This window comes from Eurypyga helias, unplaced genomic scaffold (assembly GCF_000690775.1).
Source record: "Eurypyga helias isolate BGI_N326 unplaced genomic scaffold, ASM69077v1 scaffold20388, whole genome shotgun sequence".
NCBI lineage: Eukaryota > Metazoa > Chordata > Aves > Eurypygiformes > Eurypygidae > Eurypyga > Eurypyga helias.
The window spans coordinates 19,452-33,270 of record NW_010266555.1 but is presented as its reverse complement, the minus strand read 5'-3'; the positions used below and the strand labels follow the sequence as shown (position 1 = coordinate 33,270).

General features: G+C 45.1%; 1 protein-coding gene across 1 annotated transcript in view; it reads right to left on the bottom strand.

Annotated features, from left to right (window-relative positions):
* Positions 1-328: 328 nt before the first annotated feature.
* The window catches only part of LOC104513706 (cytoplasmic FMR1-interacting protein 2), a gene marked incomplete at its 5' end in the record, with an annotated part of 32,866 nt that continues 19,375 nt past the window's right edge, over positions 329-13,819 (bottom strand). The window contains 8 exons of the mRNA XM_010157152.1: positions 329-496; positions 1,051-1,198; positions 1,714-1,952; positions 5,908-6,002; positions 6,516-6,588; positions 9,670-9,800; positions 10,484-10,574; positions 12,120-12,263. Of these exons, the coding sequence (XP_010155454.1) occupies positions 329-496; positions 1,051-1,198; positions 1,714-1,952; positions 5,908-6,002; positions 6,516-6,588; positions 9,670-9,800; positions 10,484-10,574; positions 12,120-12,263 (1,089 nt within the window). The remainder of the gene's footprint in view (positions 497-1,050; positions 1,199-1,713; positions 1,953-5,907; positions 6,003-6,515; positions 6,589-9,669; positions 9,801-10,483; positions 10,575-12,119; positions 12,264-13,819) is intronic.

The window sequence follows — 13,819 nt, the reverse complement described above, 5'->3', positions numbered from 1 at the left end:
TTTGGGGCTGCAATATGGCTTCAGAGTAATGTGTTCGATTGGATGAATCACAGGGAAAAAACGGAGCACTTCATGGAAGAAAAGCACATTTCACCCACCCGCCCCCACCCACCCCCAAGTCTGAAAGCTACAAGTAAAACCGATCACAGGGATGGTACAGAAGAACATGCACTCAAACAGGGCCGGATGGGAAGACGCATCCTCGCGTGTAGGAGGCATACCCAGTCTCGCTTTGTTGCCAGGTCTCATGCCATCGAGTGTACCCGTCCCAGCTGTTCTGGGCTCAGTCCCTTCTCCCTTCCCAACTTGCACGGAGTCAGCGTCCACACTAGCAGGTGGTGGCCAGTGACTGATGGATTGGGGGCTGGAAGCAGCGCACGTGTTCCACCGTGGAACTGTCTGTTTCCACCGACTTCATGTACTTGTTCAGGATGGCAAAAATCTCGTTGTTCAGGATCTGATACTTCCTGATCCTGTCGGCCATCTTCTTCAAGGGCTGGAGGGATGGTGAGGGAGAAAAACAGTAGATGAAGAGACTTGTATGCCAACTGACCAGCTAGAAGTGCCAGTACCTCTGCCCCACTGCTGGAAACCTCTGCTCAAGCAAAGCAGCTACAACACGTTACAGTTCCACTTAGCACCTCCCGGGGACCGGTGACTCACTTAATTATAGGGTTTGATGACTCAAGGCAGAGCATTAACAAGGTCAGTGAGTGGTCCTAAGTTAACCATTCTGAAGTCTAGACTCCCAGCTGCTTATTGATAAGGGCACTGAGATCACAGTGCTGGAAATACCAGCTTCTCAGCTCCAGCTTCCCAACCCCAGGAAGAAGGGAAAAGCTTTGAGAGAAAAAAATATTAGATTGTCAAGCTAATTAAAACCTTGGCCTCTCTGCTGGGACCACAGATGTAAATCTCACAGTGAGTGTGTCCAGTTTGAGTAAGGTTAACACCGGGCATGGTTGATAATTTATGAGTTTGGTCAAAGCAAGACAAAAAACAGAGAAGTGTGCTGGTTCTGGTCCTTTGGGACCTCACCCTTCAACTTACCACGTTTTTTATGATTTCATCCTTGCCGTCCTGCCTCTGCACCTTCAGCAGGTGGTAGCAGAAGTCAAAGAGGTCAAAGCGCCGTTGCTGTCCGAGGAGAACGATGATAGAGCAACCTGCCCAGTTCAGACCATCTCCAAAGCACTGCCTGGAAGGGAGGACAGGGTGATGGGGTGGGGACAGATGACAGGATAGAGTTAGGTAAGAGAAGTCCTACCATCATATCAGGAACTTTCCTTAGAGAATTCCTAGGGTAATCAGATTAAGTCCTACTCCTAGAAAGTGGATATACACCTACAGAAAATGAACTCAGAATAAGATAGGCAGAATTACTCCAGGGCCAGGCTGTGCAGGGGGCACCAACCGCACAAGATGGATGAGGACCTAGGCTCTGACTTGGGTTGCTGGCTTATCTACCCATCTCCTTCTGCAAGTCACCTTGGGCATGTTCTTTACTTTGGTATTTTCCCCAACTGTTCAAGTAGAACGCTCTCTGGGCATGTCTTTATGTCCATGCCCAACAAAGTTCATCAAGGACCCACGTTCCCATTCTGCCTCTACGCTGGCTGAGGTTATTGCTGCAGCTGAGGGCAGGCTGGGAGCTTGCCGGCCCCGCTAGGTCATGTGCAGCACTAACAGCAGAGATGGCTGACGGACACTCACTCTGCAGTGAACTCATTGGTGCCCACGGGGATGCAGTACACAAACTGCATGGCACTCCAGAGCCGGTGAAATTCCACACACTCATCCACGTGCATGACCCCGTTCGTCGGGGGTGGCCCACGCCAGATCGGGTCCTGCAGGTAGCTCCTAATTCTTGTCAGGATCACCTCGAACATGGACAGCCCGCAGCATAACCGCTCCTTGGTCAACAAGTCACCCTCCCGGGCGATGGCTATTTGCTGAGGAGGAGGAGGAGAACCAAAGAAACAAGTGACAATGTAATACAGACGGACCCTCTTGCTGGACTTAACGCTTCCCGGTCTCCCCGGCTCTTTCAAAAGTTGACACGCATCCCATGCAAGGTCCAACCTTACCTCTGATGGCTGTTCCCATGGCAATCTCCACCAGAGAATACTCATCCCTCAAATGGAAGAAGACTTAATATTGTGCTCAATTATATTTCATCAGCCTAAGTATCTTTTGAAGTAACTACGTACGTCAGAAAACAAAAGTTGAAGGCAAAGCTCTGATCAAAAACACTGATCCTTAATTCTGCTAGCACACCGTTCTATTAGTGCTACTCAGCCTTCCTGGGTTTAATTTCATGGTTTCTGCAGAATATGACAATAAAACAGGAGAGAACAGGGACATTTTCCTTCCCAGGACATTGCCATTATATTTTAAAATGTAGATCGCCTATGGCTTTCTTGATTTCTTTGGTAGCTAGGCTTAAAAAGCTCTGAGGAAGATGAGAAGCCACTGGAACCTTAATACTGGAAAACCTGTGGTGTATAAGAAAGTCAAATAATATTTTTGTCCAGATGTGGAAGCTTTAGATGTGTGGAGAATTTCTGTGACATCCCCACTGGGATTGACATGTACAGATCTGGAATGGCTCCATTGGATGGAGCTCATTTGGCTTTTACACTAGAGGAAAATTGAAAGAGAATTTACTTCATTTCAGCCCCATTGCTTGCCCAGAGAGAAAAAAGGGGGGATTAAAAGCAAGCAGGGCCTCCCCCCAGCAAGGGAGCACTGACCCCGCTGAGCTCCGTGAGTGGGGCTGGGTGTAAGCGTGGTGTTTGCTCACTGCCCTGACAGCCTCTGCTTGCCATTCCCAGCAGCGTTACTGCCTTCTCTTTGCAGCGCTGCCAAAAATAACACGGGGAATGGGAACCGAGAGCTGCGAGTCGTGTCCGTGGCTGTGGTAGGCGCCAGCTCTGCTGTGCTCACCCCGGTAGATGAGCGGCTGCCACGGCGCCCTGGCCCCACAGGCAGAGCCTTCTGCACCTCTCACCACTTTGGCAGAGGCATGCAGAGCAAGCCTGACATTTACTGACTCCCTGCCTATCCCAGAGGACTTCCTGGAGCTTTAAGTAGTTTTTAAGCATTTGCTCCATTTCCAGCTGTCCTTGTCATGCCTATAAAAACATTACCCTGATCAGAATCATGATGAGGGCTCAGAGCATCTGATGCAACGGGCAAACATGTGTCCTGGCCAGACATTAAGATCATGAATTATGCTCGGTTTACTTGGGTCATCCTTATTCCACTCTAAAAAACACATGAACGTGCCTGCACATCCCCTTTCCTGACTATTAGTTTATGCTGGAAGTATCCTAAAGCATTTTTAGTTTGGTGGTTATTGAAATTAGAAGCACTACAGTTCCTGCTTGTGCCACAATTTCAAGGACATTCTGGGAACCGCGGATTAATTAACGTTCAACTAATAGCAAATATCAAAGGAAAGCTGTATTGCTGTGCAGAGGCCAGATTGGGTCTGGGATCCCTAGATCTGTTAAACACAGGAAAGGTATCACGGGTTTCATGGCACGCACTTGCATGTGTTTGCTTAGCAAGTAATGATTTATCCAACTTGTTTTCATAGCTAAAGGCTGTATGATTTCTCTCTCCTCACTTGCTCCAAGCTATTACGGGTACAGATCTGCACCTGCAGACACTGGTCTGTATGCCAAAATGGGGACACAGTAGAAGTAAAGCCATTTCACATATAAATTAGGTGTTAGCATTACTGTTTGCTAAGATACAGTGATAAAAAGGTACTTTTGAGAACAAACTAGTCCAATGATCTTCGTATACTGCTTCTGAAGAAATGTTGATCTAGAAAGGGAGGTATCTTGCTTTCAAAGAATGTAGTGCCACTCAGTTACGCACATTCACAGACAGAATTTGGATCTAGACCTCATCACGGTAAGACCAGTCTTTGCTACAGGACTGCTACCATTGGGTAGATATGTAACACGGTGAAGGCAGCTGGAGAGCTATTAGTCAGACCTGCCTCACAGTCTGGGGTCCCACTGATTTCTAAGATCAGGAGAGGAAGGGTGCTCTTGAGAGAAACCGTCAAAGGATGCCACTGTGCTGGCTCAACTATTCCCTCTGTCTGTCTTCAAAAGGAAAGGCTCCCACTGCTTCCAGTGAAAAAAGTCTGACTGACCAAGCACTTTCGAAAATCTTCTACTAAACACCCCTATGATCAGTATGAAAAGGGAGAGGATTCCTCTCATGAACCACTCTGACCACCCCTGGTTCTTTATGAATCGCCTATCAAACAGCTGCTTTTGGATTCCCAATGCAAAACAACTTTTTACAGGAATCACTGACAGTTTTCCTGCCATTGCACAAATCCCGTTGTGCCATACCTCTTTTACAGCTTGTTACCAAGCAAGCTTGCAAGAACCGCACCCAAATCCTGCAAAGACTGAAAGATCCCCACTAACTACAGCAACCACTGGCTCAGCCCCTTCACAGCATGTAATTACATGAAATGCATAGGGCCACCTTCTGGGCTCTAGCAGGCGTTTTCTGCTCAGATTCTGGACAATTGCTACAAGGTACTTAGGCGTTCTGCAGGAAAAAATCACGACTGGCCTGTGTCCAAAACTGCATTTCCAAAATGCATGTCCAAAACTGCGTAAGGAGCAAGCTTGGAAGCTATGGAGACACCTAGAGAAAGTGACTCCTGTGTTCATTTACATCTGAGCTCAAAAAAGATCTGGTACTCAACTGTACCTGTGTGATGAGTATGGGAACAGGTTACGGAAAAATTAACTTGTAGCGGGACATGAAATACCTTTTGTTTTCATCACCATCATAACTATAGCAGGGATAAGCAACGAGTGGACTCTAATAGCAGATTTCAATGATGATTTTGCATGGAAAGAAGGAGAGAGAGAAAGACCAACACAAAGACACAAAAACACAGCGGTGAATTCTTTTTCTCGAGTGTCTCCTTTAAAAGGAAGTCAATGGGAAATGAGAAAAGTGTCTACAAAGTAAGACAAAGCCCTCAGTTATCCAGCCAATTTCTTTGTTTCATATGATTTCCAATGAAGCAAAGCTCAAAATGTCCTTGATCCATCAGAAAAACAGGAAAAAAAATCAACAAGTTTCTGCCTGCCATAGATCTGTCACCTCATACAACTGAGTGTTCATTCCATTCCCTCAGCAGTACATTACAGAAAAAGGGTGTTGATTCATGTAATACTTTGAATTATTTTGACCCATAAACCCCACTAAGTAGGCAGTGGAAGTTTGGCTATTGATATCAGTGGAGCTCAAATTTTGCCCCTTACATGGATCAGTCTATGGAGATATTTTTAACAGTGCTCAATTTGCGCATGAGAGATTTTTCCCAAGCTGAGACCCACCTCAAGAAGAGACTTAAATGAAGCCATCATTTTAAGCATGTGCTGAAGCTCTAAGCATGTGCTAGGAGGGAAACCATTCTCAGATGTATTCCTTGACAGGGATGAGCTTAAAAATGGACCACACTGCAGCCCTAAAGTTGAATCCCCAAAAGTGATGGCAATTGATTAAGTCAGGGACAGCCCTGCAAAGTTTCCCCTCAAACCACCCCAGCTATTCTCCATCTTTTTAAAATGGAGATGAAGAGTTTTTCAGAGTTGTTTGTATTCAGAGCTGGCTTCTAGCATGCTTTGCCTTACAGCTCCCCGCCAACTCTCCAGACCAGAGGCAGCAACACACCATCAGGGGACCCGCTCACAAATTTCCCTTCAGGATGTCTGCTAGGGCAAGGATTCTGATGTTCTTGTCCAATTGATGTTTTGAAAAAGAAAGAAAAAAAAATAGGATCACTTTCCCAAGGCCAAAGAGGCCATCTGGGGACTGCTATGAATTTTCAACAGCCATCCCTTTCAATGAAATCCTTACCTGCGGAGTGCCCAGCCTCTCTATTAAGGGAACCAGGTGAAGTGGGGCATACTTGGCTTCGAGACGCTTCATGCGCACCTCCAAGCGTTCTCCTTCTGTCAAGCGAGCAGCAAACAGTGAAATGAGAGGAGGAAGTGGAGACCCGCAGTTTCCGCCGAGTTTGCTCAGAGCTGCCCCCCAGCAACCATCCAATGAGACTTTGGATCAGTGAGCCAAACCGACAGCAAATGAGGGAACCAGTGATGCAGAGAAAGGAGGGATGTGCAATTGCAGTCTCAGCAGCAGCTTAATCACACACGTCCAAAAGCATGTCCCTGTTACTGATCACTCCTGTTGAGATGGACATTTCATGCTGTCATTCTCCAAAGAGGCTGTGAAATGGCTTTAAAACTTTAAGGGAACCCCCAGACTAACTAGGGTTTCAGTCTGTAACTTGGCTACAGAAAATGTACCCTCGGCATTTGTTTCCACCTGACTTTTGGCTGTATCCACTTAGCTATTTCGAGGAGGAAGCAGGGCCAGAACTAATCCTCAGCAGAAATGGGAGAGAAACAGCTTCTTGGCAGAGACCTTTGAGTCTGTCCACTGCTTCCCTCTCAGCTTCTTACCTTTGATGTAGACCCTGGGCAAAATATTTTGGAAGGGAGCAGCATGCAGCAAATCACAAACTTCTTCCTGGGACTGAGGCAGGAAGAAAGAAAGATAAAGTAAGTTAAAAAATACCTATGGGGTTGAGTGTACGGCTCAGGGGCCTGGGCAACACTACAACAGTTCATGTCTACGGCACCTACTCAAATCCAACCCAGCTCCGTAGTAACTCCAATGGTTTGAAACTAAATGAACTAAAACTGGAAGAAATACCTCTCAACTTAAGCCAGGAAGTTTCTGTAACTCAAACAAGTCACTTCCTGCCTGTACAAGGCCAGAGCTTTATATTTATTTTCTATCCCACTTATTACAACCGCAAGTAAGACTGGATAAAGAACACAGAGGTTTCGGTTACATCTCACTCTGATGACATCCTGCGGTTTATTTTTTACAAAGAGTGCCCAGGTGGAAATCACCCTTTGGGTTAGTTGTTTTAGGATGTGTACACATAATACTGATGCGTGGCTGTGTTGCAAATAGGTATGTAACACATCGGTCTGAAATTATTTGGTTGTTCATATGGTGTTCTCAGTGGCGGCTATCAGACCAGAATCCCAGTGCTGTAGGCACCAGGGAGAACAATACAGAAGTCCAGAGAGGAATAACATCATGAGATGCCACCTAAGGGAACGCATGCCGATGCACTTGAGAAAAAATAATCCCAAACACAGATGCACAAGGAGGAGAAACCTAGAAATAGGCAGGTGGAGACTGAGGAGTAATGGCTGACAATACATTGTATACAAGTCTGCAATGGGAAACAGCAGCAAGGAAACCAAAGCTGTTTAACACAGAGGCATTGCATCACGACAAGGCATTAGTTTGCTCCTGCAGAAGTCCAGTTCTCGGACATGCTTTCAGTTCTGAGCTTACTGTAGAGATATAGACACACTCAACAGCAGGTCATGAGAGCGCAGCAAAAGATATCTGGGCGCCAGATGGAATGACTGGGTCTGTTTGGGATGCACAGGTGGATAGCCCACCTTCCAGCCAAGAGGACAGTGTAGCATGGAGCTGCAGGAGGCTGTACTGGCGCATGGATGCTGGGATGAGAGCGAGTTTGTGGGAGTGCAGTTTGTGACACAGTGCTGGAAGGACAGGAACAGTCCGGGGTCCCTCCATGGACAGAGGGATGCTGATGCTAACGGAGTGTGCCTGTCACCTTGGTGGTTCTGTTTGCAAAACTCTTTTCATTCCTAGATGAATGTTCTTTCACTGCAGTTTCCCTCTGATAAAGAGAGTATTTTCACCATTTGCAGCCTGCATTCACCTGATATCTGTCCCAAAATTAGTCATGTTATTAATAGATCTCCTCCCCAAGGCCCATTACCTGAGAGTAAGAATTCTGCTTAGAAATTTAGTCCCAAGCAACACCTCATTCCTCGAATTTAAACAATAAAAAGAGGGTAGATTGGAAAAGACTGTACATTTTCTCTAGAGCAGTCTCTGCCAGCAAATACCACCAGCCTCAGATCATTCTGACAGCCATGAAGATAACTGCATAAGAGCCCCATTAGAGGGACAATCTTGTTACATGATGGCTCTACGCATCTGACATCTTCCAGTGAGCGAGAACCAGTGCCCACTGCGTGCAAAAGGGCTTCATATTCTGAATGTATTTCTGTGTGGAAAAACAGGGGATCAGAGAGGGGCAGGCCGGCTGGCACAGGAAGTGGGCAGACGCAGACTTTGATGGGCAGTCTTACTAAAAGGACCCCCAAATTCTCAACGTCTTTTCTTCTTTATTTTCTGCTATTCTAAAATGCCAGTATACTGCTGGTGTACAGCTCCTGGGAGGGGAAGAACATTTTGGCATTGAAATTAAGGATTTCTAAAAGAAGCCACCATGTGTCCTGTAAGTGTCCATTTACAGATGGGACAGAAAAGGCACATGCAGTACATCCAGCATAAAATCCAACACTGAGAACAGCAGAAAGCAGTGACGCAGCCACAAAAGGAATAGAAACTGCCAGGCTACAGTTGGCCACTCTGGTCATTATATAAACAAAAGCCAAGCTGCTAGGTGATACACATCTCTAGTTTTCTTAATCTTACATAACTGCTGCTCACTGAATGTGTTTGATACATCATATCAGAAACTACAAGTCTCTGTACCTGGGGTTAAAATACAGAAGGAAGGGCAGAAATATTCATCCTGAGGACATGGAGACATTTTCCATTTTCCCTGTGCTCTATCATTGAGTAAAACTTGGAATCTTTAAACTTCCTTCTGAAGCTTGCTCTGAACAAAACTTTCTGGCTTTTCTTGGAAATCTCATCTTATACAAGGGAAATACTTCTCAAATTTTTCTGGAAAAACTGAAACAACCCTGCCAAAACCATTTTGTCATAAAATATGCATTTTTTAATGTACAATTGTGCTGTTGAATGCTCCTCAGTTGGCTCTACACCAAACTGCGAGATAAATTAATTATGAAGTAAATCTATTGTGTGAAAAACTAGAAGCTAAGATGATGTGCAGCACTCAGCCATAGCCTTTGCCCCATAACAGGACGGGCATCACGTGAGCTGAGAGGCTGAGAAGTGCACATGCAAAACACTTGTGCAGGGGGCAACACTAAGTCAGCGCTCCAGCTAAGTTTTCACTGGAGATAAGTCATATCTTCCGAGATTTCCTTCCTGTTGGATTACTTTCTTCTTATCACCATTAGAATCAATCAGTTTTCTTCTTTTCATTGCACTGGCAACGCAAAAGAGCAAAGGGCTCAAATCTACTTCTCACTGTACAAATATCTATATAAAAAATACTGATCCCTGCCCCAGAGAGCTTACAATCTAGAAATAAGCTCCAGTTGGTTTTATTTCTGAGAAGGATGAAAAAGGGGTAGCTTTGGGTCCAAGAATTAAATCTAGATCTTCCAGTATTCAGATTCTCCTTCAGCAGTCCCAGATGTCAGTGACCAAGCGCCAATGCACACCATCCCCATGGACATGCCCACAGACCTCAGCAACAGCCCCGGAGAGACCCTGAGCACACAAGAAGCTGGAAAGTAACATTTCCCAAATTCTTCTGATGGAGAACCCACTTCCACTTATACTCTTGAGCTGGCAATTGCAAGTAGAATCTGTTGGTGCAGAGGGGTTTTGCCTTACCAAAGCCTGCTCAATAAGGAGGCAGAAGAGAATGGCATTGCCCACTTCTCTGAGGCTCTGGAACACATCGGTCTTCAGCTCTGCGTACTCAATGATGTCCTTCAGCTGATGGTGGAAAAACTCCAGGATTCCTTAAAAGACAAGAAAGGACAGTCAGAAAAATGATCAGAATCACGCTCTTGGATAAAAAGACAATCAGTACCTGGTATTTCCTTAATCACAAATTGCAAGCTGTATCTGCTAAACGGATCGACTGAGCCTGGCACTGAGGAGAACTAGCACGCAGAGTCTTATCCTGCTTTCAGTAACCCTTGGGAAATAGGGAGTAATTCATATGAAGTCCTTGGATTTCGTCATTAGAGGAAAAAAGAGATTCAAGACCATCATGGATGTCTTGGTGCTGGCTCATGTATACCAGCCAGAATTTCCCATCCATCTCAATGGCAGACTGCAGTCATACTGCAAAAAATCTTCCCATCAACTGAGTAGAGCTTTTGAAAAGTATCAGTGAACCCACAGTAACAAAAGCTTACAAAATCCTGAAAACAAACCAGAAGCTACCAGAAGACATTCCCTAATCAGCCATTTGTTTGTTCAAAGGGAAGTTTCCAACAGGAGATTTCCTGGAAAAGCTTCCTCTCCTTGTTCCAGTGTCAATAGCAAAGCAGCTGGAATTGTGTCTCAGCAAGCCTGGCTGCATGCTGCGCTGGCACATCAGGTGCCAAACCTTGTTTCATTACCAGCGTGTGCCTGAGCGAATGCTGGAGCAACACGTGGGCGAGCTCTTGCTCAAGCATCTATCTGTAGCACCCACCTGGAGAGCCATATTCATGTCTTGGCAAGCGGCATATCTTGGGCATGACTTCGATCAGAGTCTTCACATACTGCAGGATGGTGCCTTGCAGCTGTTGGAGACAAAGGGAGGTTAAACTGGAACGACGGCTTCTCCTGGTGTTGGTTTTGAAAGAGGCTGGTTGTGGACAGGTCGACATCTGACAGCACGGGATGAAACCTCAGCTGGACTCCAAGAAGAACTTGCTTAATTTGGATTCTACTCAAATATAAAATTCAGCCCAAGTGTATAGAGTTAGAGTGCTTTTACCTCTTCCTCCCAAATAATAAATCACAGCTGCACTGGATTTTCGACTTCAAAATACAGCTTTCCGTGTTTGCATTGTTTGCAGCTGAAATCCAAACAACACTCAGTCTTAGATCCAGCTGGACTTCTGCTCCTAACCCAAAAAGCATTTATTTCATCAGAGCTGCTAAAGGAGTCATTCCCTAGCACAGGAAATGCTCCTTCCACCTAAGGAATTATCACTAGATACTCAGAGTTTAAACAAGAATTTACATGCGTGGAGAACAAGTTTCTGCAGACCTGATGTTTTAAACTAATTTGGTCAAGAGCAAAGGATATTTCTTAGTTAAAAATGCCTGCTGTCATTTGGAGTTATACACCTGCATCCTGTGGATACATTATACTGGATTATGCACTGAACACTATTTAGCCAAACATAAAATCTTCGTCTTTGTGCTGAATGCTGTCTGATCTCACGCACCAGCCACAGTGTTTTCAACTAAGAGGCACAAATTACATCCTCAGTAACTATGGTGCTTTACAAAAGGGAGATATAATGGATACACATTTGGGATTTTCAGTTTTACATTGCTTTGTTAGACAGGTTCAAAACGATGTCATTGCAGTCCAAACAGAATTTAAATATTTTTAATGAAAGTTGTCTTTCCAGTAAAGCAAGGGTTTTAGTAGAAAAGCATGACCTGAAAAATTATACATTTTTGCACACTCCCTCCTCTCTTCTTAAGTTGGTATTGTTAGTGCCTTTAGGGAGCACATGGGATCATTTCCCTGAGGACACCACATTTCTCTTCTGAAAAAGAAGAGAACTAGAGAGCAGGCAGCGCTACTGGCAGCCTTGCTTCAGAATACCTGATGGAAATGGACAGCATGGCTGAGTAAGAACTCACCAACAGCTTAAGACTCAAAAAGTTGGTTTAATCAGTTTTGCTGTCTGCTCCCTACCTTCCTGCAGCTCTGCAGGGAGACGAGACAGTGCTCTTGCTATCGCTGAGCACAAGAACATGTCTCGAAGGTCTTCCCAGAGCTGTGCTGTGGGACCATGAGTGCCATGGCCCACTTGATCACTTCCCAGTGGCTTTTAGTGAAGCAGCTGGCCAACTCCACCAGCCCCAGATGTAGGTGGCTGATCACAGTAAACACTTGAGGTTGGTGGAAACAGTCCATCATCCTACAAGAATCAGTGAGATTCCTAAGCAACAGTGAAAATCAGATGGTTACTACAAGTGCCTCAGTGTGGATCAAGCGACATGAAGGTGCACAGATGTAAACACCCTGAACCCAAAGCCCAGGCTGACCATCCAACCCTTGCCTCTCAAGGTTTCTCCTTTGCCAGGATTAGGCTCAGAATTACCAGGCTCTTGACGATCTTCAACAGCTCCTCCATGACCACAGCAATGCCTTGATAGCCAAGAAGCCTGCAGATCGTCTTGAAATGAGGTGGCCCCACAAAATTGCGGTAGGAGCTATAGATGTGGCTGTAGGCAATGTTGAGAGGCTGAGAAATGAGAAACACAGTGACAATTAGGAGCAGTCTCCAGATCTGTAAGTAATTCTCTTCCCACAGTATTAGTTCCATCACTTAAAATAATTTTTAAGGAAGAGAAAGAGACATAATAATACCCACAACAATTCCCATTTCTTCTACTTCTTGTAGTAAAGAGGAGATTGCTTTTCTTCCTACATAGCCAGATATATTCTAACCTCAACACACTGTCATGTCACAAAGTTTATTATCCTGCTATGTAGCAACACCACTTTAATTTCCAAGGTAATTTACTCTTCCATACATTCCCAATCAATGATTTCAGTTCACTTTTCACCTTTTTCCTCTTCAAACCCAAACACTTTGCTATTAGAATAAAAATCTTTATGTACAAGTAACCAGACAGGGTTTTTTTCTATAAGCACTTCCTTTAAATGAAGCTTATTAAGAAAAGTAGGAACTTTGGCATCTGAGCTTAAGGACAGTTGGAACAGACACAGAAAAGATCCTTTTTGCATCCTGCAATGCTCTACCTCAGCCTCTGTACTTAACAGACATCTCCATGGGACTGTGAAAAAGGCAAGTATCTAACACTGCTCTAGGGAGAATAGTAGCCAGGGCTCTGCCCTCAGAATTTTTAGCAGTAGTGAACAGGAAGCGATTTCCAGGAATGTATGCTATCAGTATAATCTTGGAAATGTGGAGATTGCTGCAATGTTGTATCACTGGAACATTTATAGGATCCACTTGGTGTGAGGGAAACAGAAGCAGGGGGAGTTGATTCACCTGTGTGATCTGCCAAAAAAAAAAAAACACCTGAAAAATCAGATTTAGCTGAGACACCCCATGCTCGACTCGGTCCGGCAGCAGAAGTGTTGGCATCATGATTCAGTGCAGCAGAGAAGGGCTGCAGTCTCCCCTCCATGACATCTGTAACTGTAACCTCAGCAAACAGCATAAAAGCACATTCTGAACAGATTCTGGCATGTAGTGCCCCTTCCAGCAAAACAGATAAATCCCTGGCTCATGCTTACCAAAATAAGGCTAAGAAAACAAACTGAACTGTACCCCCAATGCACCGTGCAAGGCTGACTTCGGTTCTTGTGTGAAGGCTGCATACTAGGGGCACACTGCATCCTCACATAGCAGGGAGCTTGCTTCCCTGCAGATAGTGCAGACCCCACTCCCCGGGATTCGCTTCCCTGCCAGTGATGGAGCCAAGGGAGCAGAGGGACCAATGCACTGAAGAGCTTGGGGTGAAAGGGAGCAAGTGCTGAAGTAGCAGAACAGGACAAAACGCTGTCTGTCCTCCAACACTGCTGCTCCCAGGAATTGCAATCCAGCCCGCTGAAGGCTTCAGTCATCCTCCAATTCTGACTCACTTCCTCGAGATTTACTAACACTTCATTTGAGTTACTAATGAGTTACAAAGTGAAGCTATTTGCTAAGAATCGGAGAAGTATTTTCTTTGCTCTCAGATACAGAATTTCAGCAGACTGATGTACTGATTGTGCTTTCATAGACTTAGTTGCTTTAACCAATTAATTAGTTGTCCCTCATTTTGTTAC